Below are 26,419 nucleotides of genomic sequence, written 5' to 3'. Positions count from 1 at the left end.
CCCAAATAGCCCAGGGGTGTAAACCTTCTTTGGATTGTTTTCAATTGGTGTAGAAACTTAGAAACTGACAGTGAAGGGGAGGGAAATGAAGTTTCTCACTGGCTATAGGTACAGAAGCATGCTTCCAAAGTGCTGCTGAAAGGGAAGAATAGCATGTTACTTTGCTTGGGAATGAGCAAAAAGATAGATTAATAAGCAGCTTGGAGAGTGGCTATTCAGATTTGAGGGACCTCAGAATTTATGCTGTTTTGCAGCATAACTTTCTTCAGTGGAGATGTATATATATACAGTGTGTGTGTGAGAGTGTATATATAGAATTAAGTAAGCTAAATATATATACGAGTGTATATATAGAATTAAGTAAGCTAAAGCCACATGACCATATCTGTAGTCCTCTCAAACGAAACATTCATCCCTAGTTTAAAAACAAGCAAGCATTCATGATAATAGCATACCAATCATATAATCATTTTTCCAAAACACATAGAAAATGAGTTTATATTTTATTTGTGAGTTTTAAAAATTATATTAACAGATTTTATGAAAACCATTTCTCTTTACAGCATAAATGACAAACACAAAGATTATAGTATCTTAGTAGATCATTCAAATACATTTTTAAAAGTTGTTTGTTCAGGCTGTACGCTATAATCAAATGACACAATAAACATTACAATTTTTAAAAGATAAGGCTAAATGTGTCAGACACAACTCCTTCACTGAGATCGGCATTAATTATAAATGTAAAGAATATAACCATTTATCCAAATCCCAACCTAGCACATCAATATTTGCAATATTCTTGTGCCATATGGCTAATGTTAATGTAGCTATTCTTTGCTCGAGGGGAGGAGAATGGACCAATATTCACATCCCTTCAACATCTTATGCTTGTACATCATGTTCTCTTGCTCTCTATTATAGGGCAATAAAACAAGCAATGTGAAATGCATAGTTTCCTCTGCTCCACAGATATATGACGGTGGGGATATTACAGCAGCTTTCCTGTAAACGTTACCTAACCTGGTGCCCTGGAGATATTTTGGATTTCCATTATTTCTCCCATTGGCCATTTAAATAAGGCTGGTGGTAGCTGTGCACCAAAACCATGTTGGTGAAGACTGACACTGAATAAAGTTGTTGAAAGAAGCAGCAGCAGTTTAAAGGTCTGTCTTGTAATCAAAGACGTAAAAATGTGTGTAATTAAACACGTTCAGGGTTTGGAATTTTTTAAAGCAGCATTGACCACATAACTAATGTGGCGTCTCCCCAGTCATTCATCATTTTACGTAGCAAGAAATACTGCCTCCCTTGGGCATTAATAATTATTTCATGACATTAATAGACAGCTAAGATTCTACATAAGTAATCATAAGAACAAGCAGATGATATGCAATCAATGGTTCTTGGAACCATCCCCAAATCAACATGCGTGGATCATCTGGATCTATTTTTCATAACCTAAACCAAATGGCTCCAAGGCCAGAATTGTGGATACATGTGTTTTGTACCATCCAAAAATTAGGGTTCTCAACCCTCATTTTTTGCCTTCAAATACCCAAATATTCCAGTCAAGCCTCCAAGATGATGCTACTGTCATTTTGCTTCCAACGTTTTGGGACCTTTTTAGCTTAGAGGCTTGATGGGACCCACAAGACATTTAGAGGGGGGAAATGAACCTCTAAATTTAGAGGGGTTGGGATATGAGAATGAAATGGAAGAGCAACTTGCCAGGATCCCCCAATTACTGGACAGGATCCCAAAATTTATGCTTCTCAAGATAAAGGAGAAAAATATATTTCAAATAAAAAATAGCTAGAGGATACTGGGAAAGTTGCCACAATTATAAGCACTATCAAGATCCTTTTGCACACTCCTAGCCAAAGATGTGTAAAATTTGAGTTGCTGAAGCATTCTCTCCTGATATTTTACCCACATCTATGGCAGGCCTCCATTGGCATCCATTTTTAAAAAAAAATTAAATTATTACATTTGGCCCAGCCAAAATGTAACACACAATGCTTGTGTGTTACTGTTTATTGTTTTTTGTCTATGTGATTTATATTAATTGTATTGCATTGATTATTTTGTTATTGCTTTTGTTATTGATGTACTGTGGGCTTGGCCTCATGTAAGCCGCACCGAGTCCCTTGGGGAGATGGTAGCAGGGTATAAATGAAGTATTATTATTATTATTATTATTATTTCCTCAGAGGTTGTGAGGTCTGTTGGAAACTAGGCAAGTGAGGTTTATATATGTCCAGAGAGAGAGAGAACTTTTGGCTGCTTGAGGCAAGTGTGAATGTTGCAAATGGCCACCTTGATTAGCATTCTTTCTTCCACCCTGGACATTCCACAGATATATAAACCTCACTTGCCTAGTTTCCAACAGACCCCTGAACCTCTGAGGTTGCCTGCCATAGATGTTGGTGAAATGTCAGGAGAGAATGCTTCTGGAACATGGGCAGCCCTGAAAACACATAGCAACCCAAGGATTCCGGGCACAAAAGCCTTTGAAACACATTGTGGAAGATTTTGTCAAAAACCTCCTTTCTAAGAACAAAAGCAGATAAAGGTCCTTAAATTAAAATTCACAGAGAGAAAGAGAAATTAAAAAAAATATAATCATTCAGGGGTGAACAAAAAAGCCATTTTTTGTTACACTTATGTAACACTTCTAACACCTTAGAGGTCTTAATCAAACACATTGCCCATTTCTCATGTTTGTTTTTTGCTAAGAAAACTACATCAATTGCATAAAAAATACAATCTGCCAGTGGAAAATCTTGGTCGATAAAGTTTTATGCTACAGGTTAGCCTTTGGGTTGCCGCATTCAATAACTTTAAGAGAGAGGAGCTCTGAAATCTCTTCCTCGGAAATGTCATATTCCAAGAGGATCTCTTTGGTGTGCTCTCCTATAAATGGGTCCCTTTTGGAAGAAGGGGTAGCTGGGGTCCTGGAAAGAACTGGGGCAGGTCGAGGGCTTATCTCCCCCTGATCGTTTTCAAGGAAAGAACCCCGTTCTTTGTTGTGTGGGTGGAAGGCAGCTTCATCTGTGGTCAAAACAGGCGTCACGCAGGCATCCATGCCATCAAAGATGGCACACCACTCTGCTTGGGTTTTTGTCAAGAACACATCGGTAAAGGTCTTCTTCATTTCAGGCCAGTCAGGCAAACTCATCTGGTGTGGAAGTTTATGAGAATCTAGTCCCAGACCTGGAAAAAAGATTTTTGAAAGAAAAAGTGACAAATTTAATTTACTGACCTTTGCCAAACAGTTGGATTTATTATCAGTCGATGAAATAATACAATGGAAATGTCAAAAAAGGTTGCATTCGCGGACTGCATGTTTACCTGTAAATACAATGTGCTGATGCACAAATGCTCTTGCATAAATATATTTCCGAAGTCATTACCTTGACAGAACAGTAGCTGCCCAAGTAAAAAAGGAATCCTGGGTTATTTCATTCCCTAAGTATCTTATCTGCAGGTAAATACCAGATCACTACACTCCTCTGAAAAACTATAGTATCTACCCATTAGAACAGGCATGGGCAAACTTTTTTTGCCTTGGGGCTGCATTGTGGGCCCGGCTGGGAAGGCTGGGCCAAGAGAAAGGGGGGCTGATAACATGCTGGGTGGGGAAGACCTGGGAAAGGACGGGGCCAGGAGGCAGCAGAGCAGAGCAGGGCTTGGGTCATCCACAGATTGTCTACCCAGCATAAGGACAGGATTGCTCGTCCCATCCTTATGCTGGGAGGAAGGCGGGACATGTAGCAACTGCCCCAATTCTCCTTCCTACCATCTTCCCCCAATCCTCCGACTGTCCTCTTGGCATTATGCTGGGAGGACGATGAGACAGATGGTGGCTAAGTGTGCTCTGGAGAGCTCTCAGCCGCCATATGCCATTCTTCTGGCATAAGGATGGGGCTGCTCGCACCACCCTTATTATTTATTTATTTATTTCAGTTACTTCTACCCCACCCTTCTCACCGAGGGGAGACTCACGGTGGCTTACAAAATAAGGCACAATTCGATGCCTATGTCAAATATACATATATACATAAAAACAATTAAACAGTTAACAGGGTAAAATCATCAGTACATAACACAATAGTAAACAATCTCATGCTCAGTGTTCGAGTTCCATAAATCCATTCCGTTCCATCAATTCCTGCCCATCATCAAGGTCTTTTCTTTAGCTGGCAGAATCCAAAAGCCTGGTCCCACATCCAGGTCTTCATTTTTTTTCTGAATGAAAAAAGGGAAGTCGCTGATCTAATCTCCCCGGGGAGTGAGTTCCACAGGTGAGGGGCCACCACCGAGAAGGCCCTGCTCCTCGTCCCCGCCAGCCTCACTTGTGATAGAGGTGGGGTGGAGAGCAGGGCCTCCCCAGAAGATCTTAAACTCCAAGGTGGGACATAGAGGGAGATCCGTTCGGACAGATACACTGGGCCGGAACCGTATAGGGTTTTGTAGGTCAAAACCAGCACTTTGAATTGTGCTCAGAATTGGATCGGCAGCCAGTGGAGCTGACACAACAGTGGGGTGGTATGCTTATGACAAGAGGGTGAGACACATGGTGGCTGAGAGTACTCCAGAGGGCTCACAGCTGCTACGTGCCTTCCTCCCCCGTCTTTTTGGCATAAGGACGTGGCAGACCACCATGTCCTTATGCCAAGAGGGCAGGGAAAATGAGGAAAAACTGAGATATGTGCCCAGGGGGCTGCATCCAGCCCCTGGGACTTAGTTTGCCCATGTCTGCACTAGAAGGATCATCGAATCATAGCGTTGGAAGAAAGCACAAGGGCCATCTAGTCCAGGGGGGCTCAAACTAAGGCCCGGGGGCCAGATACAGCCCTCCAAGGTCATTTACCCAGCCCTTGCTCAGGGTCAACCTAAGTCTACTTGAAAGCACACAACAACAACAACAACAACAACAACAATCCTATCTCATCAGCCAAAAGCAGGCCCACACTTCCAACCAAAATACTTTATATTTGTTAAAATTGTTCTTCATTTTAATTATTGTATTGTTTTTAAGTGTTTTTTACACTACAAATAAGATATGTGCAGTGTACATAGGAATTCATCCTTTTCTTTTTTTTCAAATTATAATCCGGCCCTCCAACAGTTTGAGGAACTGTGACCTGGCCCTCTGTTTAAAAAGTTTGAGGATCCCTGATCTAGTCCAACCTCCTGCCATGCAGGAAGACACAATCAAAACACCCCTGACAGATAATCATCCAGCCTCTGCTTGAAAACATCCAGAGAAGGAGACTTCACCACACTCTGAGGCAATAGCGTATTCCATTGCCAAACAGCTCTTAGGAAATTCTTCCTAACTTTTAGGTTGGAACTTGCTCTGCTATTCTGGAAATGTAAGAAGAGGAGCCTACAGCTACAAAGGAGGATGCACTGTGGCATTTTAATACATATCCTCATGTGTAAGAAGTTTTAGTCAAAAAATATACCCAACAAAACCTGGGCAAACTTATCCATGAGTCAGTGTGATTACTGTACCTTAACTCTTATTTAAAAAGGCACAATTTCCTTTTCAGAGTAGAGTAGCAGAAGGGAAGAGCTTGATCCATTCTGGGAACAACTTAAAAGAAAGCTCTGCCTGACTGCTTCCACTCTCTCCACAATGGAACCATCTGGCCCTTTTGAACACCTGGGCAAGGAAATGGTTACATCAGACAGGGATGGCTGGCCTCCCAAGTCGACACTGGTGCTTTTTCCTGTCCAAGGAACAACCCTCAATTTATTCAAGGGTCATATTAAAATCCATAATTTCAATATTCACACTCTGTCACCACATTGCGATCTGTGAAACGACAGTTAGAGTAAAGCAGTGGTTCTCAACCGGTGGGTCCCCAGATATTTTGGCCTTCGACTCCCAGAAATCCTAACAGCTGGTAAACTAGCTGGGATTTCTGGGAGTTGTAGGCCAACATACCTTAGGACCCACAGGTTGAGGACCACTGAAGTAGAGGGACAAGAGAAAGATTCTTCCTGAACTGCACTGTTTGCCTCTGGCCTGTACAAGTTTCATATATTTCCAAATGATACTGATTTCACCAATTGGGTATTGCAGCTCTTTGGATCTTACAGATTCGGGTATGTGGAAAGTTGCAAATTGTACTATTCTGTTGCTAAAGTAGGAAAGTCATGTTGTGGAACTTGCAATGCAGACTCCTCATTGAGAGTACAGCTTCTCTGGAACAACACCAAAAATGTACTAGATTATGCATTTCAGATACCATTAATTGGGGATGATAGGAGTTGTTGTCCATTAACCACCTAGGAAGTTACAGATTCATATACTAAAGTGTCATGTATCTTCAAATTATATGTCATATTTTATATCACTTCTAATGTTCCACTCAACAGAGTACAAGAAGAGAACAGGAAATTAAAGCAATAATAAATTACACATGGATACATATTATAGTGCATGAAATACTTCCCACTTATAATAGGGTTTTTGTTATGAGAACATTTTCAAACTGAAGCCTTAACTATTCAACATTTGTTTTTTGCTCTATATAAAGCAGCATGTCCTAACTAAACCTATATAAACATTTAATGTGAGTGTATTTATTTGCTTTTATGCTGTTATGTGGCATTGAATTATTGCCAAACTGGAAGCCGCTCCGAGTCCCCTTCGGAGTGGAGATAGAGCGGGATAAAAACGCAGTAAATAAATAAATAAAATCACAATCTCATTGTGTGATTATATATAAAAATCATGGTGGAAAGAAGCCCGGAATAATCAATTTTCAGGCATATTGCAAATAGGAAATAGGAAAAGGCCACATTTAAATATTTTAATATGACACATTTATTAGTCAATAACCAGTGCAATGTTCCAAACCTATGATAAAAATAAACCATCCAGAAGCTCTTTATCTCTGACTTTGGATATTATTTTGTTTTATGGTAGCTTCATAGAAGTTGAGGGCTAGGAAATGGGAGAAATACCTTTAGTAAAAACACCTTTTTCCTAGGGAAGCATACCACTGATATGTCATCCAGGCTCAGGGATGAGAAACGTACTTCATTCTAGAAAATTGTTATCATTATAGCTTTATTCAGAGCTTGCTGTTTTACTTCTGCTGATTATGTTGTTATATTTCTGTATAAGTAGACTTACATGCTGATGTTATGCCTCTTTGTACACTCTTCTGAATGGCGAGGCAGAAAAGAAACATTTCAAATAAATAAAATACATAGGTTTTGGTTACTAAAGCACTTTAAAATCACACTTTATGATTATGGATATCAAATGCATAGGACTGGAACAATGAAAGTAAATACATAAATACTGCTTAACATGCAATCTAAACCAAGAAAAAACAGCAGGGAGCTGCCACCAAGAAAATTGCAAAGTTGGTGTCCAAAATGCTTTGATGGGCAGGAATTTGGTAATTTGTTGTTGCTAATCACTGTCAGGCCAGCATCAGCATATGACAACTATAAAAGAGCAACAGGTTTGTGACAAAAGAAAATGGAAAAATCACTAACATTGATTTCTCTTTGTGTTAAAAACTGATTTACCGGTTACAAAATGTATGTTGTTGTATGCTTTCATGTCATTTCTAACTTCTGAGTGCCACAGGATTCCGTCCTGGGCCCAGTTCTGTTCAACATCTTTATTATTGACTTAGATGAAGTGTTTAGAAGGCATAATCGTCAAGTTTGCAGACAACACCAAATTGTGAGGGATAGGCAATACCCCAGAAAACAGGAGCAGAATTCAAAATGATCTTAACAGATTAGAGGGATGGGCCAAAACTAACAAAATGAAGTTGAACAGAGACAAATGCAAGATACTCCACTTAGGCAGAAAAAAATGAAATGCAAAGATACAGAATGGGGGACGCCTGGCTCGTCAGAAGTATGTGTGAAAAAGATCTTGGGAGTCCTTGTAGACAGAAGGATGAATATGAGCCAACAATATGATGCGGCAGCTAAAAAAGCCAATGGGATTTTGGCCTGCATAAATAGAAGTCCAGGGAAGTCATGCTACCTCTCTATTCTGCCTTGGTCAGACCACACCTGAAATGCTGTGTCCAATTCTGAGCACTGCAATTGAAGTGATGTTGACAAGCTGGAAAGTGTCCAGAGTAGGGTGACTAAAATGATCAAGGGTCTGGAGAACAAGCCCTATGAGGAGTGGCTTAAAGAGCTGGGCATGTTTAGCCTGCAGAAGAGAAAGCTGAGAGGAGACATGATGGAAGTCATAGGGAGAAGGGAGCAGGCTTGTTTTCTGCTGCCCTGGAGACTAGGACACGGAACAATGGCTTCAAGCTACAAGAAAGGAGATTCCATATGAACATTAGGAAGAACTGCCTGACCGTGAGAGCTGTTCAGCAGTGGAACTCTCTGGCCCGGAGTTTGGTGGAGGCTCCTTCTTCGGAGGCCTTTCAACAGAGGCTGGATGGCCATCAGTCGCAGGCGCTTTGAATGCGATTTTCCTGCTAATTGACAATGGGTTGGACTGGATGGCCCATGTGATTTCTTCCACCTCTATGATTCTATGATTATGGCGATCCTAAGGTGGGAGGAGAGCAATGACCAATCTCGATAAAATAGTGAAGAGTAGAGACATCACACTGGCAACGAAGATCCACATAGTTAAAGCAATGGTATTCCCCATAGTAACCTATGGATGTGAGAGTTGGACCATAAAGAAGGCTGAGTGAAGGAAGATAGACACTTTTGAACTGTGGTGTTGGAGGAAAATTCTGAGAGTGCCTTGGACTGCGAGAAGATCCAACCAATCCATACTTCAGGAAATATAGCCCGAATTCTCACTGGAGAAAAGGCTATTAGAGGCGAAAATGAAGTACTTTGGCCACATAATGAGAAGACAGGAAAGCTTAGAGAAGACAATGATGCTGGGGAAAAAAGAAGGAAAAAGGAAGAGGGGCTGACCAAGGGCAAGATGAATGGATGGTATCCTTGAAGTGACTGGTTTGACTCTGAAGGAGCTGGGGGTGGTGACGGCCGACAGGGAGCTCTGGCGTGGGCTGATCCATGAGGTCACAAAGAGTCGGAAGCGACTGAACGAATAAACAACAAAAGGTGAACCTATCATGGGATTTTCTAAGGTTGAGAGAGTGCCTTCGGGCTGAGAAAGCCGTCATAGAAATGCAATAAATAAACAAACAAATAAATAAAGTATGCAAGTTCACCATGTATAAATATGTGAGAGGAAGCCACAGGGAGGAGGGAGCAAGCTTGTTTTCTGCTTCCTTGGAGACTAGAACGCGGAACAATGGCTTCAAACTACAAGAGAGGAGATTCCATCTGAACATGAGGAAGAACTTCCTGACTGTGAGAGCCGTTCAGCAGTGGAACTCTCTGCCCCGGAGTGTGGTGGAGGCTCCTTCTTTGGAAGCTTTTAAACAGGGGCTGGATGGCCATCTGTCAGGGGTGATCTGAATGCAATATACCTGCTTCTTGGCAGAATGGGGTTGGACTGGATGGCCCATGAGGTTTCTTCCAACTCTTTGATTCTATGATTCTATGATTCACCCAGTGGGTTTCTATGCCCAAGTGGAGATCAAACCCTGGTCTCCAGACTTGTAGTCCAGTTTTCAAACCAGATACCACATTTAACAAAAAATGCCAAATTGAGGCATGTGGAACTGACATCAGAGTTGTACTGTCACGAGGTAAAAAACGTGTGAACCTGAGATGATATGGGATCACTGTATGGCAATTGAACACAAGTTATACAGGAAAACAGATTGCAAACCAAATTAGAGCAATATGGTTGCTTGTCGCAGGTGGAAAAATGTAACATCATATTCTGCTCTTGCTTCTTGAAAGGTGGTTTCTTAATTCAAAAGCTGAGGAGTAAACAAATTTCTGCTTCATTTGATAGCGATCACTTTCCTTTTCTCAGCTGCCAAACTCTGAAAATTCGCAGAAGACCAAAGGCCTAAATTTTTATACTGAGTTGGGAATCTGGATAACTACAGTCTTTCAATTAGGGAAGCACTACTGAAAATAGGGTGTTTGTGCAGAAGGCAAATCAAAATGTCATCAACAGACCGGAATTTCCATGGGGATAAGAATCTACTGATTTCTGAGGCTGATAAATCTTAATGTAACACAGGAGACACACTAAAAGAAAGATGAACAGAGTCCATGTGGAAGTGGAGTTCATCTAAATATAATCACAATCACAGTTCATGTTAGGGAACCTTAGCATATGCTTAGTTTAGGATTCGTATATTGATCTGCTGAATAAACTAGGTAGGTTTGCTGATGCCCAATGCATTATTTAGGTGAGCTGAAGAACTAAGAGGGGTTATGGAGGTGATTGCATCTCTGTATATTTGCTAAAAATAGTAGAAAAAGGGAATTGCTGGCAAATAAACATCTTTCAGTGAGAGCTATCTAGCATACTTCGGGCTAGCTGTGTTACAACAAGGTCAGTTTTTTGCAGGGTGCCAATGCTCTCTGCTCCACCAAAATATGGGATAATAAAAATTAATAATGCTTAATGAACTCCCATGCATATGCACTATATATAAAAAGGTAAAGGTTTTCCCCTGACATTAAGTCCAGTCGTGTCCGACTCTGGGGTGTGGTGCTCATCTCCATTTCTAAGCTGAAGAGCCGGCATTGTCCATAGACACTTCCAAGGTCATGTGGCCTGTATGACTGCATGGAGTGCCGTTACCTTCCAGCCGGAGCGGTACCTATTAATCTACTCACATTTGCATGTTTTTGAACTGCTAGGTTGGCAGAAGTTGGGGCTGACAGCGGAAGCTCACACCGCTCCCCGTATTCGAACCTGCAATCTTTCGGTCAACAAGCTTAGTAGCTCAGTGGTTTAACCCACTGCGCCACCGGGGGCTCCACCATATATATTCACGTATAAATCAACATCAGGTATATTGTCAAGAAAAGGTTTTGGGGTTAAAATTATGGATTTTGATATGGTTGATGAAGAAGTTTGGGGTCATTCCACAGAGAGGGGAAAGCACCGGTGCGGACTGAGGAAACCAACCATCCCTGACCATTGCTGCCATTTCCCTGCCCAAGCATTAAAAAAAGGCAAAAGTAGAACTACAGTAGATAAGAGTTGAGAGGATAAGTGCTTCTTTTAGGTTCACTGAGGATGGACTAAGCTATTGTCTTTCGCGACTCTACTCGTAATAGGGAACTGTTCCTTTTTTTGTAAAGGTTAAGATACAATATTCACACTGATTGGTGGATAAGTGAATCCAGGTTTTGGGGGTGAGTTTTTGACTAAAATTTCTAGACGTATATATGAGTATATAGAGTAGCATCACACTGGTTCAGTTCACCAAGTGAATAGAGTATAAGAGCTTGCTTATGGAAATCATACACAGCTATTGTCATTATAAGGCACCACAGAACTCTTGCAATGCTTTCAACTTCTGCAGCACTAAGGCCCCTCCTGGCACCATTCCTATCTTCCCCATTTCCAAGACGGATGAGATTAGTTGTCTGTCCTGTTCTATTTGTGGCAGCACTGAAGTTAGCTTGTGGCATTTGTGATGTATTGCCCTGAACCTACACAAAATAATTCTGTTCTTTTCTCCAAGTCTGCCAGAGTTGCCATTTCCTTTTCCCGAAGGTATCAAGTTAGCTTGCTGTGGGCTTACACTGTTTGGTTAATAATATTCTTCTTGCTGTTGAGGTCTTAAATACGAATGTACTGCACAGTAATTCTCTGAGCCACTGCATGGCAGTATCACCAAATAGGACCTATTCACTATATTTGTAGTCCATAAAATTGTGGGATCTGATCTGGATCCCCATACCTGTTTACTCATATACTAGTATATGAGTCTGTTAATCTTTTGTTGTTGTTGCTGCTGCTGTGTCTTTCAAATCAATTTCAACTCTAAGGCAAATCAATGGAGTGTTTTTGTTTTGTTTTGTTTTGTTTTTTTGAGGCTAAGTGTGTGTGATGTGCTCAAAGTCACCCAGTGGATTTTCATGGCCAAGGAGGGGATTGAAACCTTGTTCTCCAGAGTCATAGTCTACAACTCAAACCCTTCTTTTCATGATGGATTACTCCAAACCAAGTCAGTGTTCTAAAACTTTCAATCACTTTGAACACTGATTCTTCGGATGCATTTTATTCATCTAGAGCAGATATAGGAACAGCATAGCATCCCACATGTTGCTAGACTGAAGTTCTCTGTATTCCTAATCATTGGCTATGGTGACTAAGGCTTCTACTATTCAACATAATCTGGAGGGCCAAATAATTTTCACACCTGTTTTAGCGTCCTTCCAGACAGGCCCAATATTCCAGGATCTGATTGCAGGTTTTCTGGAAGTGAGGACTCATATAATCCAATTTGAAGCAGAAAATCTGGGATCATATCCAGGGATATAAGGCTGTCTGGAAGGGCCCTTAGAGAATATTACGAGCTCTGCACAGCTGTATTACTTTTGTAAATGACTTTTGTCACTTTGTGCAAGTGGTCATCGTTCTCAAAACCAACAATGAGAGATAGTCTAAATGTGACAAAATGGGGATGCCCCAATATTTTGAGGAATAGCCAGCTGCCCCCAAATGTATTTAAGTACAGGCTAAACTACTTATACAGAATTACTGAGTAGAGTTGGCCATGAAAACATTGAACCGAAAGAAACCAAAGCAAGCTATAATGTAAACATAGCCCAATAGCTCATGAATAAATATTATAGTGCATATTTACAGAGAGCTAGAAAAATTTTGGAATGGAATAACTGAAAACTGTCCTTTCATAGGAGCATCAGCAGTGATTAAAGCATCATTAAATATTGTGCCAAAAGACATTAAAATCGTATATTAATCTCATAGAAATTTCCATTCTGTTGATAAAGCAAATGCTTATTTTCAGAGGATGTGTTAAATCACAAGTATTTTATCTTGGCTGTGCATGACAGCTACTGGCTCCTCACTATTCTGTCCCTCTACAGAGCCATAAAAGATCAAGCAAAGGTTTGGAAACCGGGCCCCAAGAGGGACAGCTTAGGAAGCTTTGTAGGTTTAGCTTGTAGACATAAAAGTGACATGATAGTTATCTTTAAGTTTATAAACAGCCATCCCACACTTGTCTTCCATCCCTCACACTTGTTCAACCCTGGCTAAGATTTTAAGCAGGGTTGACTGGATTAAATACTCGATAAGAGAAATCCAGAAGAGTCAGTCCCCCAACCACCTACAGAATGTTGCGTTGCTGATCAGTTCCTCTGTTTGCTGTGTGCCATAGGAAAGGGTTATGGGAGAGGCAGTGAGTGGGGTCACACAAAGGGTTATGGGAGAGGCAGTGGGCAGAGTCATACAATTCCACAGTGACAGACTTTGTATTTCTAGGTGCAAAGATTACTGCAGATGCAGACTGAAGCCAGGACATCAGAAGACGTTTACTTCTTGGGAGGAGAGCAATGACCAATCTCGCTAAAATAGTGAAGAGTAGAGACATCATACTGGCAATGAAGATCCGCATAGTTAAAGCAATGACATTCCCCATAGTAACCTACGGATGTGAGAGCTGGACGAAGGAAGACTGAGTGAAGGAAGATAGACGCTTTTGAACTGTGGTGCTGGAGGAAAATTCTTAGAGTGCCTTGGACTGCGAGAAGATCCAACCAGTCCATACTCCAGGAAATAAAGCCCGGATGCTCATTGAAGGGAAGGATATAGAGGCAAAAATGAAGTACTTTGGCCACATCATGAGAAGACAGGACAGCTTGGAGAAGAGAATGATGCTGGGAAAAATTGAAGGAAGAAGGAAGAGGGGCTGACCAAGGGCAAGATGGATGGATGGATGGATTGTATCCTTGAAGTGACTGGATTGACCTTGAAGGAGCTGGGGATGGCCACGGCCGACAAGGAGCTCTGGCATGGGCTGGCCCATGAGGTCACAAAGAGTCGGAAGTGACTGAACGAATAAACACCAACAACGGCACCATGGCAGAGAGATAAAAAGGGAGTGAATGTTTCTTTTCGGTTCTTCTGGGATGGACTAAGCTCTTGCCTTTCTCCATTCTACTCAGAGAAGGGGCTGGTTCCTTTATTGATAAGAGTTAAGATACAGGACTCACAGTGACCCCTGGACAAGCTGACCTAAGGTTTGGGGTGTATTATTTTACTAAAATGTCTAGACTTATCCTATATAAAACAGTCTTCTCTCAATAAGAGGCTATGTGTTGGCTGTAGCAAGAAATGAAATGGAAATGAGATTTGACAGAAGTTGTCAAGCAGCATTCCTGTATTAGCCTGTCCTCTAGTATGTAAACCTTTGAAAGACTTTGAAATACATTTTCATTGATGTACAAGAATGGCTCCATTTGAAGTAAGCACAGAACTAAGCACAGGACAACTGAGTCCTCACCCTATTCTCTTTTATAACTTCTATTAAATAAACATGAGTTAGGACAATGTCCTCAGCCTACTCTCTTCTATCACTCATATAAAACATTAATTACTTTGCAGTCGTTCATTTTATCATTTAAAATGAAATTAACTGAAAGCTTTACTTTGAAGGAGAAAAATGCCCAAAAGTGCTGTAAGTATAATGCTTATGAATTGGGCTGGCACATAAGCGATTTTAATATTCTAAAAACAACAAAGAATTAATATTTAAAACAGATGTTTTACATTAGGTAGGCATGAAGCTCAGTTGTTTAAATAACAGAAATATTGGTGGGTTGTTGTAAGTTTTTCGGGTTGTATTGCCATATTCCAGAAGCATTCTCTCCTGACATTTCACCTGCATCTATGGCAGGCATCCTCAGAGATTGTGAGGTCTGTTGGGAACTAGGAAAATGGTGTTTTATATATCTGTGGAATGTCAAGAGTAGAAGAAAGAACTCTTGTCTGTTGGAGGTAGATGTAATTGTTTCAATTGGCCACCTTGATTTGCATTTAATGGCCTAGCAGTTTCAAGGTTTGGCTTCTTACTGCCTGAGGGAATACTTTATTGAGAGGTGATTAGGGTTGTTTCTTGTCTGGAGTTCCTGTTTTTGAGTGTTGATCTTTATTTACTGTTATGATTTTAGAATTTTTTAAAAAATACTGGTAGCCAGTATTCTATCCAAGTGGCCAGCTACTAGTCAAAAAACATTTAGTATAAAGTCTTTTTCTTTCACAAAACTAGTGTGATGTAAACCAACTTACCAATTATGAACTGCTTGTAAAATTGTGGTTCAAGAGCACCGACAGCCATGTATTTCCCATCCGAGGTCTTATATGTTTCATAGAAAGGGGCTCCACTGTCCAGAAGGTTCTCCCCACGAGGTCTGGCCCAAAGGCCTATTTTTTGTGCTTTCCAGAGAAAAGAGCTGAGGTATGCTGCACCTTCTACCTTAAAAACACATTCAAAATTCATCTTAAAAGGGTAAAACAACATGGAAAAATACTATTAACAGTAATAGCAGCATTTCTCCGCTAGGCATTCTTCCTGCCACTCAAGTAAACACCCCAATTCAGTGTTTCTCAATCTTTCTAATGCCGCAGCCCCTTAATACAGTTCTTCATGTTGTGCTGACCCCCAACCATAAATTTTTTCGTTGCTACTTCATAACTGTAATTTTGCTACTGTTATGAATTGTAATGTAAATATATAATATGTAGAATGTGCATGGGTGGGTCAACAAGTTTTGCCTCCTGTGACATAAAAACCTTATAAATGAACATATAAGAGCAGAAGTTGCTACAGATCATAGCCTGAACTATCCTCTACACAAAACTACTATTCAACATTGTCACCATCAATTTGTACAGAGTACAGATTTGCACCATTATTTATTTATTTATTTTAATTTATATTTTATATATAATATAAATTATATATATATATAATTTATATAAATAAAATAAATATAGTCACCATCAATTTGTACAGATTTGCACCATTATTTAAACCAGGCATCAAATCCATTTTGGAAAAATTCAGGGTTTTGCTTCGTGACCCATTATTTTAAAGCTTTTGCATTTTCTGATGGTCTTTGGCAACCCCAATTAAGCATCCCTTGTGACCCCCCCAGGTTGAGAAACACTGCCCTAATCTGGCATGACATTCTTTTGTGGTTCCGTCAGTTACTTCCAAAAACTTCCTGAACTTTTTTTAAAATTCAGAAGATTTTATAATATTGTCTTTGAGTTTGGATAGTAGTATTAAGTACAGTTGTGCCAGAAAAAAGGGCTGCAGATTACAATCAGAACTGGATTAAAATACAGGTTACTAGAATACAGGGCCATATCAGACTCTTATTTCCAAGTGCACACTGTTCCATCTGCCTTTTAAGAGTCTGCACTTTGTTTGCTTTTCAACTTACCATACTTGCATCAATGACTTGTCCTTTTCCAGATTTAGTGCGTTCATGGAGTGCCAGAAGGATGCCCATTGCACACATGACACCGCCACCAGCAAAATCAGCCAGAACATTGGTTGGAGCATAAGGATTTTCATCTTTTCTGCCCAGCCTTGACAAAACACCTATATGAAATTAAGTATATTTTTAAATACACAGACAACATAATAATGGCACTCTTCCAACTCTATATAATTCTATGTGTTTCCTAATCATTTTTAAAAACAAAAGCCTCTATAGAGACCTTCCAGAAAACAGGACAGAATCATAGTAATACAACTGGCAAGTTAAACAGCAGCTGTCTCCAAAACAGCATGGGCAAACTTCAACCCTCCGTGTATTTTGGACTTCAACTCCCACAACTCATAACAGCTGGTAGGCTGTTAGAGAAGTTGTGGGAGTTGAAGTCCAAACACCTGGAGGGCCAAAGTTTGCCCATGCCTGATCCAAAATCTCTTTCTATGTTTGGACAGCTAAATGCGGGGGGGGGGGGGGGGGAGAAGGTAAGTCTGATTTACTAGCATATTAAAAAAACACAGTACTTTAAGGCTGCCCATAAAATGCAAAGTATAATCAAAATAGTGAAAGAAAAAATAATCCACAGACCAATTTTAAAACAAGGTCTGCAGAAGATTAAAACTGTTTTTATTTATTCATGCAAGGCTTACCTGATCTGGTTGTTTTATTTCACATGTACACTGTTAAATTTTGGATTACTTATTTCATGTCAAATAAATTTTGACACATTTATTTCTTTGTGGAGTTTCAGGGAAGGAAAAGCAGATGGAGGGGGCAAAATAATGGTCTATCTCAAGGCAGTGTTCTTGCATCAACCTTGTTTAACATCTTTAACATCTTTAGTAACGATCAGCCACAGCCACCTCTCACAAACAGCTTTATATACACTGATGACCTTGGCTGAACAACACTAGCAAAAGACTTCGAAAGACTTACTAATGTCATGAAAGATCTCCACTACTGCAAAGGTACCTACCTGAAGCCTAACCCTGTCAAGACCCAGGTGTGTGCTTTCCATCTATGTTATTGTAAAGCCTACAGGAAACTGAAGATTACTTGGGAAGGCCAAGAGCTTGAACAGTTCCCAGCCTCAAAATCTTGGCATCACTTTAGACCAAATGCTGACATTTAGGAAACACTGTGCAAACACTAAGCACGAAGTAGCTTCAGGCAATAAGATCCTGAGGAAACTTACTAATAGTGCATGTGATGCAGACCCAAAATTAATAAGAACAACAGCCCTGGCCTTGTCTTACTCAACTGCTGAGCATGCCTGCCCCGTTTGGCAGGCATACTCAGTCTGCCCATGCAAAATAGGTGAATATAGAGAGACAGGTAGAATAATCACGTGTCTTAAACCTACACCTGTTGATAGACTTTATAAGCTAGCGGGCACCCCCCCCTCCCCATTTCCAATGTGTGATGGGAAATTCCTGCCAACTGCGAGAGAAATAAGGCTGAATACTGTGAAAGCCACCCGCTGTATGGCTATCAACCTCCTATCAAATAGACTTAAATCAAGGAAAAGTTTCATGAGAACCACTACTCCTCTAAATGTTCCTCCACCAAGAGCAAGAGTATCTCTGTGGGCAGCTAAATCAGTCAATTCCAAGATGGTGGCCTTGCACAAGGGTCTGCTTGCCAGGGCAAACCAACAATGGTGGAGTTGGCAGATCAAAAGACAACCTGGCAAAATGACAGTACCTAGAAGAATCCTCCACTTTGTGTGATTGTGAAGCAGAACAAACAACTCAGCAACTGTATGCTTGCCCACAATGTCCTGCCTCATGAACAGAAAAAGAATTGTTAAAAGTTACAAACAATGCAGTTGCTGTTGCTCATTTTTGGTCTAAAACTATCTAGCAGCTTGTGATGCCTTTATTTTATCAGTATAAAATAGATAAAACTCTTTTATGCAATGCTTTTGACAATAAATAAATAAATTTTGGGTTAAAAGCTTTCTAAAACATATTGAAATGAACTTCTTTTATGTGAATCAGGAACATCTCCTTATTCTATCCATGTTACTTCTGCCTCCGGCCCTACACTGTATGTTAAAAACGAATGCCCAGGAACACTTCTACTTCATTACCTAAGATATATCTATATTTGCTCGAGTTAAAGGTCAATCTGACCAGTTTTATAGTTTGTGTCATGTGTTCAATTGACCCAAAGGGATGCAATTTTGTATTTCTCATTTTCCTGGAACTTTCAGATCAAGAATGATGTTCAGAAAGTACCTGGCATAATTGCTGCCTCTAGAGATTATATTCCATTTGAAAAACATGTAGTTTTCAAAATGTATTGTATAGCCTTGGAAATAATAGCCTTCTTTTTTTAGGGGTTACAACTGGCACAGAAGTGTTTCAAGAATGGTGGAAAAGTACCTGTACAGATACACTAGACTATATTCGATGTTAATTCATGAGAGGATGATATTATGCATGGATAATACGTTCCTATCAAAACATCAAAAATGTATCCAATTGTCTCTAAGCTCTTTTGGAATGACAGTGGAAACAGAAGTTGTATATTTTCCCATGTATAGTAGTCCTGCTCTTCAGTAAAATTGGGAAAATTACAGATCTGATTATACAACTGAATCCATTTACAATATTGTTAGGCAACACTTCAAAACAGGTGCTCAAACTTATAGAACAGCTTCCTATAAACTGTATTGCATGTAGCCCAAAGTCAACCAACAGTGAGGGACCTGTGGAGATTGATACTTATCATTTATTTCTTAGAATATCCACCCTATATCAAAAGATATCAGGGCAGTGTATGTATGGAATCAGTTTAAAATAGTTTAGGACAATGTAAAAAAATTGAAAACATTATGGAATAATTTGAACCATCTACTAAAGAATATTGAAAACTAGCTTGTGTACCCGGTGTTGCCAGGATTATTTGAAAAAGTCAATTTTTAATTGTACAAAATGCATAAGGTTGTGGGTGAACTACAACTCTCATCATGCCAGGTTAACTCCAGCCATACTTAAAATTTGTTATGTCGGGCAAGTCTGCTCTAGATGCATCAGATGGTTCAGTGTGCTCTCTGGCTGTGGGGTAAACTATAACTCCTACTATGGTGAGTCCGTCCCCTCAAACCCCAACAGTAGGTTGAGTTAGTCATGGGGGTTCTGTGTGCCAAGTTTGGACAAGGTCCATCATCAGTAGAGGTCACAGTTCCTCTGGTTGTGGTTGAACTACAACACCTAGAAGGGAAGGTCACTCCCGTTCCCCTCCCCACCCCAAACCCCTCCAGTAATAGTCCAGATCCATTGGTGTTTGGGTTCACAGTGGTCTCTGGATGTAGGTGAACTACAACTCCCCCAAATCAAGGTGAATTTTCCCCAAAGACCTCCAGTACTTTTTGATGGTCATGGGGGCTCTGTGTGTCCAGTTTGGTCCAGTTCCATCTTTGGTGGAGTTCGGAATGCTCATTAATTGCAGGTGAACTATACATCCCAGTATCTACAACTTCAAAATGCCCAGGCCAATTCCCCTTAAAACCCACCAGTATTCAGATTTGGAATATTGGGTATGTGTGTCCAGATCCATCATTGTTTATGTTCATAGTGCACTCTGGATGTAGGTGAACTACAACTCCTATAAATCCCTCCAAAGACCTTCAGCATTTTTGTTGGTCATGGAGGTTCTGTGTGCCAAGTTAGTTCCAAGTCCCTCATCGGTGGAGTTTAGAGTGCTCTTAGACTGCAGGTGAACTATACGTTCTAGTACCTACAACTCCTACAAAATCATGGTTAATTCTCCCCAAATCTCTCTAGTATGTTCAATTGCTGATCAATTCCTCTATTTGCTGTGTGCCATAGAAAAGAATAGGACAGGGTCAAGGGAGAGGCAGTGGGTGGGGTCATGCAAATCCCACACCAATGGAGAAAGTAAGAAACACTGAGATGTCTGTGGTGGTGGAAACACATGAACTCTGGGATGAAAGCGTCCCTGAATAAAAGCCTTCACTTGGGTAGTGGGCGGCATTGTGTTTGTGGGGGACATTGGCAGGGCTCTTGTACATGTTCATGGTGCTCTCGATAATCTGCAATGTCACTTGTTTATTATGTGGATAGGTAGATAGATAGATAGATAGATAGATAGATAGATAGATAGGAACAAATTGCAAAAGCTTAACACTGTTCATCTGCATAGATTTGGGCAAATTCATTCCATCTCAATGCTTCTGATATGAGGCCATGTTTTAACTTGGCACCAGAAGGTAGCTGGTATCAGCATGAATTGGGCCTCCAAGTGGAAGATATCCCACAGATGTCCTCACACAATGTATTATTCCCACCAGTGAACAAAACACAGTCTTTAAACTGTTGTCAAATGCCTGAATGCTATTCAGTCCTTTGGGGAAAGGCAAACTTTTCCCATTAATTAATGGCATCGACAGAGACCTACTTGCATTGTCCTCTGAGATATTTAATAACGAGCTGATCATAATGGGCTAGTTAGTTATATTAGTTATATTTTCAACTCTGTTTATACGTTTTCATATATTTCATATCTTGAGCATTTACTTATTGATTTCATTTGGCAGATTTCCTTGAGTCCTAAAAACTGACGTGGGGAGGGGGAGCAGTGCAAGGTTATGTAAATGTACTTGGAAGTAAGTCCCACTAAAAGTAAATTTCAATAGATTACACAGCCCAACAAAAGAATTTCTTGGTGTCTTGGTTTTTAGGGCTGTTCCTGGGTTATTTGGGGCGCTGATTTAAAAAATCGCATTGGATAGAACTGCTTCAGCTCTAGTATCTTAGCTTTAGTTATTACAATTTTGTACGGTCGAACAGATTTTTTTTTAATGTCAGGAGCGACTTGAGAAACTGCAAGTTGTTTCTGGTGTGAGAGAATTGGCCATCTGCAAGGACGTTGCCTAGATGTTTCACCAACCTGTGGGAGGCTTCTCTCATGTCCCCGTAAGGGAAGCTGGAGTTGACAGATGGGAGCTTACCCCACTCACTGGATTCGAATCACCGACCTTTCAGTCAGCAGTCCTGCCGGCACAAGGGTTTAACCCATTGCACCACTGGGGGAAAGCAGTGTACTGGTAGATGGCATAAGTTCTGTATTTCACAAATTAGAGCTGATACGGGGAAACTGGTGCTATTTTTGGAATCCGCAGGTCAAATATACCCAGAAACAGGTCTCATATTTGAGGCACCAACATGTGTATTGGTCAGTGTTATTTCTAGGAAAGTATGAATGGGATCGTAATCCAAACCATTTTCAGGTACAGTAACAACCATTTCAGATGGACTCTGAGGTCAGAGCTCCAGAAAAAAAAATATGCCAAAATGCTGATGTCAGGATTCGTTATTTCAGTTAGACAAATACAGAAGATTTAGCACTGTCGAATTATAATAAAACACATCTAAATGTACATATATGTGCCTGCATACCTGAGACCGCCAAATAGTTGATATCATGACCTGCTAATGGGGCGTATTTTCCTGCTTGGCCAAATCCAGTTAACCTGGCATAGATGAGCCTGGGGTTATCCTGAAGGAGGAGATCTGGAGAAAGACCCAATTTTTCCATGACACCTGAAGAGGAAGATAAAAATTAAGAACTTGATTCACAAATATGAATGAGCAAACAGTACCAGAACCTGCATGTTCCAGCAAGTTTTCAAGAACGATTAGTCCTTGAGCCCAGTAGTTAGGTCGTCAAATATTCCTCTGTTCTCCACTTCATCCACTTCCCCAGTCCGATGATATGTTGTTTGCATATCATCCCCCATCCAGCCCTTTTTAATTGATTAGGTCCATTTTTTGCAGCCCGGGCCATTGCTATTGTTGAACTTCGCCTGATGGAGCTCTGATGTATTCGGTTTTATATTTTATTTTATAGTGTTTTATGAAGGTTTTTTTTGTATTTTATGTTTTACTTTATTTTTATTTTATTTCTTATTTTTATTTTTCACAATTTTGTTTATTCAGTTAGTTTTGTTGTTTTCTATTGTCTAAATGTGTTTTGACCTGATGTAAACTGTTTGTGTGGTTTTTCTTTGGGCACTGATGAATGTTTGTCATTTATGTTGGAAACCTCCCTGAGTCCCTTCGGGGAGATAGGGTGTTCTATAAATAAAGTTATTTTTATTATTTTATCATGTTATGTAATTGCATACAGGTGGATTTTGATGGCTGATTTGTCTCCGAGACGGAGTTTGGCTGGCTTGCCGATCGTTTTAACACTGATGCCTTATCTCTATTTAATGGCATATTCCATGTAGTCGGTTGTTTTGCTGCTGTTCTTGTTTTTAACTTTTGGGAAGGGCAACCCAGAGTAACTCTGAATGAGAAGAACAGGATGTACAAACCCGTCATGCATTCTGTTTCTCTGCAGGTCCAAACTGTAACATCCTCATCCCTATTTTCCCTGCGGAGAGACTCACGTGCTCTTCATTTAATAGGAAATGGATTCCCATTGGGAAAGAGATGCAAAACTCTGACTTCAAACATGACAAAGGAAAGCAAGAACCAGATGCGAAGGCATTTCTGCATCTTCCTACTTGCTTCCAGTGTGGCATCTGTCATTTCACACAAATGGCAGCAGAACGTGTGCTAGCCAAATATCTTTTTTCCCATCTTCTTGAAAAAAACCCTGTTGTGCCAGCTCCACTGGCTGCCAGTCCATCTCTGAGCCCAATTCAAAGTGCTGGTTTTGACCTATAAAGCTCTATACGGTTCTGGCCCAGCTTACTTGTCCGAACGCATCCACCCCTACGTCCCATCTCATAATCTAAGATCATCCGAGGAGGCCCTGCTCTCACTCCCGTCAATTGCGCAAATGCGTCTGGCGGGGACGAGAGACAAGGCCTTCTCGGCGGTGGCCCCTCGCCTATGGAACACACTCCCAAATGAGATAAGATCTGCTCCCTCCCTCCCGGCTTTCAGAAAGAAACTAAAATCATGGCTTTGGGACAAGGCCTTCGGACAGTAGATGTTTGTAGAGTTTAAAGGACATGGACTAGAATGTCAATACTAGTGTATTGAATATAGGAACATGGAACAACGGATTATGAGATTGGATCTTGATTCTACCTGTGAGAAGCTAATGAGATGCTATAGTTATGTTTAACTGATTGTTTATTATATCATTGTTTTTAACTGTTTTTTAACTCTTTTTATGATGTTGAGCATTGAATTTTGCTATTGTTAACCACTTTGGGCTGAGAAAAGTGGTATATAAATGAAGTAAATAAATAAATAAATAAAAAACTTTAAAAGTGTTATTTAGTTCCTTTGCCCATTTGATTAAAAATCTGCAAGGCAACAGGCTACTTCTGTGAGCAACGTAACTGGCAATGCAAATATTTATTTACACATCTGAAGCACCTGTGAGCAAGGGGAAAATGCATGTTGCAATGTTTCTAATTGCGTAAGTAGCTGCTCCAAATGTTTTGTGCATCTCTCCATCTGATATTACACCGACACACCCAATACAATACACACCCATAGTCTCTGTATGTCCTTTTAAAGGGATACATGTGGGTTTCAGGTATATGGAGCATTGCCCAATCAATGTACCTGTGAATTAAAACCACTGAAGAGGTTTACATTCACGAAACTCCACGCAAAAATAAAGACTAGTAACAGTAAGTAGTAACAGCCCCCGCTTTGAGTCTCTTTTGTAGAGAGAGAAAGCAGAAGTTTGCCATATCAACTATCCATGGTTTGAAAATATTTCTTTATTTTAAAAAATCCCCAAAACAAACTTTAAAATAAATAAAAATCCACTGCATATTAGGGATACTATTTTACTATGTCATCTCTCTCTATATAATCTCAGCCTGCGTATGTTTATACTTGCAAAACTCGAAAAGTAGTCAGATGATTGAATTGACATTTAGACACAACGTTGCATTCCAATACGCACATGTTTTAATAGTAAAATGAATACTATAAAGCCACTCACTGCTTGGCTAGCAGCCTTTTCCCAGTAGACTTAACTCAAGGAAAAGTTTCATGAGAGCCACCACTACTCTTAAGGTTTCTCCAGCAACAGCAAGTTCATCCCTCTGGGCCGTAAAATCAGCCAATCCCAACAGCCATGACATTGAAGATGGAACTGCGTTATCAGACTTCCTGCCATAGGATAGGTGATAGTATGATAGCTGGGTCTGGAAGCTCTGAGCGGTACACACATTCCACAACGGCCTTTTTCAAAAACGGCGTTTGTGAAAAAGGGAAGGGGGACGGCACAGTGAGGGCAGGAATATACTTCAATTTGGTGGAAGGTTATAAAGGAGGGGAGGGTTAGGATAAAGTTTAGGGTAAGGTTTAGGGTTTGGGGTAGGGTAAGGGTTAGAATTAGGTTTAGGGCATGTAGCAGGGGGGGGTGTCGAGGGGCTTCACCCCCCCCCCCCGAAATTCTCATGGTGGTCCGCGAGAAGGCCTTACTGCTACATTATTTAAACTGTTATGTTTATTCATATCATGATCTGATCACCATGCTCAATATATCCCATATGTATGGGGGTATTGGGGTAATAATAGAAAAGGTTTGCTAGGGTAGACCCTCTTTCACTCAAACTCAGCCTGCCTGAATCAAACTCAGCTCCCCCTGAAACAAAATCCTGGCTACGGGCCTGGGTTTGGGTTAAGATTAGGGTTAAGAGTCAGGTTTAGGGTTAGGGAAAGGGTTAGGGTAAGGCTTTGGGCTGGAGCCCCCGGAGGCGCAGTGGGTTAAAGTGCTGAGCTGCTGAGCTTGTTGACCGAAAGGTCACAAGGTTCGATTCCGGGGAGCGCCATGAGCTTCCGCTGTCACCTCTAGCTTCTGCCAACCTAGCAGTTCAAAAACATGCAAATGTGAGTAGATCAATAGGTACCACTCTGGCGGGAAGGTAACGGCGCTCCTTGCAGTCATGCCGGCCACAACCTTGGAGGTGTCTTTGGACAACGCCGGCTCTTCAGCTTAGAAATGGAGATGAGCATCACACCCCAGAGTCAGACATGACTGGAGTTAATGTCCGGGGACAACCTTGACCTTTTTACCTTGGGCTCGAGTAGGGAGTTAGGGTTTTACCTTTAAAGAATTCTTCCATTCCTTCTATATTATCTGTATTCCGTTGAGAGTTGCGCAAACAGCGCTCCCGAAGGAGCGAAGCGGAAAGAGCGTAAGGCTCAGAGCTTCCGGACCCAGCTTGCATACTATTGCCTAGAGAGCTTAAAGGGGCTGCAGAGAGAGAGGGAGGGAGGGAGGCACCTGGGCGGAAGGGCTCGATGAGGACGTCGGCCTTTCGGCAGAGCCTCCGGAGGAGAGCGGCGCCGCGAGGCTGCTTCAGGTCCACGGCCAGCGCGCGCTTTCCCCGGGCCTGCACGTCCGTGGCCGAGGAGGAGGCGCGCGGGCAGCGGTCCACGCGCACCACTTGGGCCCCGAAGTCGGCCAGAAGGAGGCCGCAGAGAGGAGCCGGGGCCAGGCCCGCCAGCTCCAGCACCCGCAGCCCGCACAGCGCCATAGGAAAGGAGGAGGAGGAGGAAGAGAAAGAGACAGGGAAGGAAGGAAGGAAGGAGGCCGGGCCAGGCAGGGAGCCGATAGGCACGCCTCCCAGCCCGAGGCCAAAGTCTCCAAGAGAGCAGTGTATCTCTTTCAGAAGAACAGCACAGGCGGGAGAGAAGAAATCACACTATGTAAACAACCACTGGGCCTCTTCACAATAGAGAATTCTGGGGTTTGTAGTTTAGGGAGGAGCCAATAACAACCTCCCTAAACTACAAACCCCAGAATTCTGCAGGAGGCAGCAACTGGATTTAAAGTGCATTTATTTATTTATTTACTTTGCTTCTATACCGCTGTTCTCAGCCCAGGGGCGACTCACAGCGGTGTACAACATAGAAAAAACACAATTCAAAACACAGTGTAAAAATACAATTCACAGTCCAGCATTATACAAAGCATCATCATTACTACGAAACCATTCAAAGTCGTCTCATCGTCCTAATCACAATCCAGTATCATTTTCCATTGTTCCATTTCCTATCGTCATTACCAATCATTGCACTTCTTGTTC

General features: G+C 41.1%; 1 protein-coding gene across 1 annotated transcript; it reads right to left on the bottom strand.

Annotated features, from left to right (window-relative positions):
- Nucleotides 1–490: 490 nt before the first annotated feature.
- Nucleotides 491–25,888, bottom strand: AMACR (alpha-methylacyl-CoA racemase). The gene is made up of 5 exons (XM_060761366.2): nucleotides 25,615–25,888; nucleotides 21,807–21,950; nucleotides 16,327–16,487; nucleotides 15,167–15,353; nucleotides 491–3,216 (listed from the first exon to the last, which is right to left on the bottom strand). The coding sequence occupies exons 1-5, from the start codon at nucleotides 25,865–25,867 to the stop codon at nucleotides 2,807–2,809; spliced, it is 1,155 nt and encodes a 384-aa protein (XP_060617349.2). The 5' UTR covers nucleotides 25,868–25,888; the 3' UTR covers nucleotides 491–2,806.
- Between the last annotated feature and the right edge of the window lie 531 nt (nucleotides 25,889–26,419).

The sequence above is a fragment of the Anolis sagrei genome, chromosome 2 (genome assembly GCF_037176765.1).
Source record: "Anolis sagrei isolate rAnoSag1 chromosome 2, rAnoSag1.mat, whole genome shotgun sequence".
In the NCBI taxonomy this organism is placed as follows: Eukaryota; Metazoa; Chordata; class Lepidosauria; order Squamata; family Dactyloidae; genus Anolis; species Anolis sagrei.
This window is presented reverse-complemented; position numbering and strand designations above follow the sequence as displayed.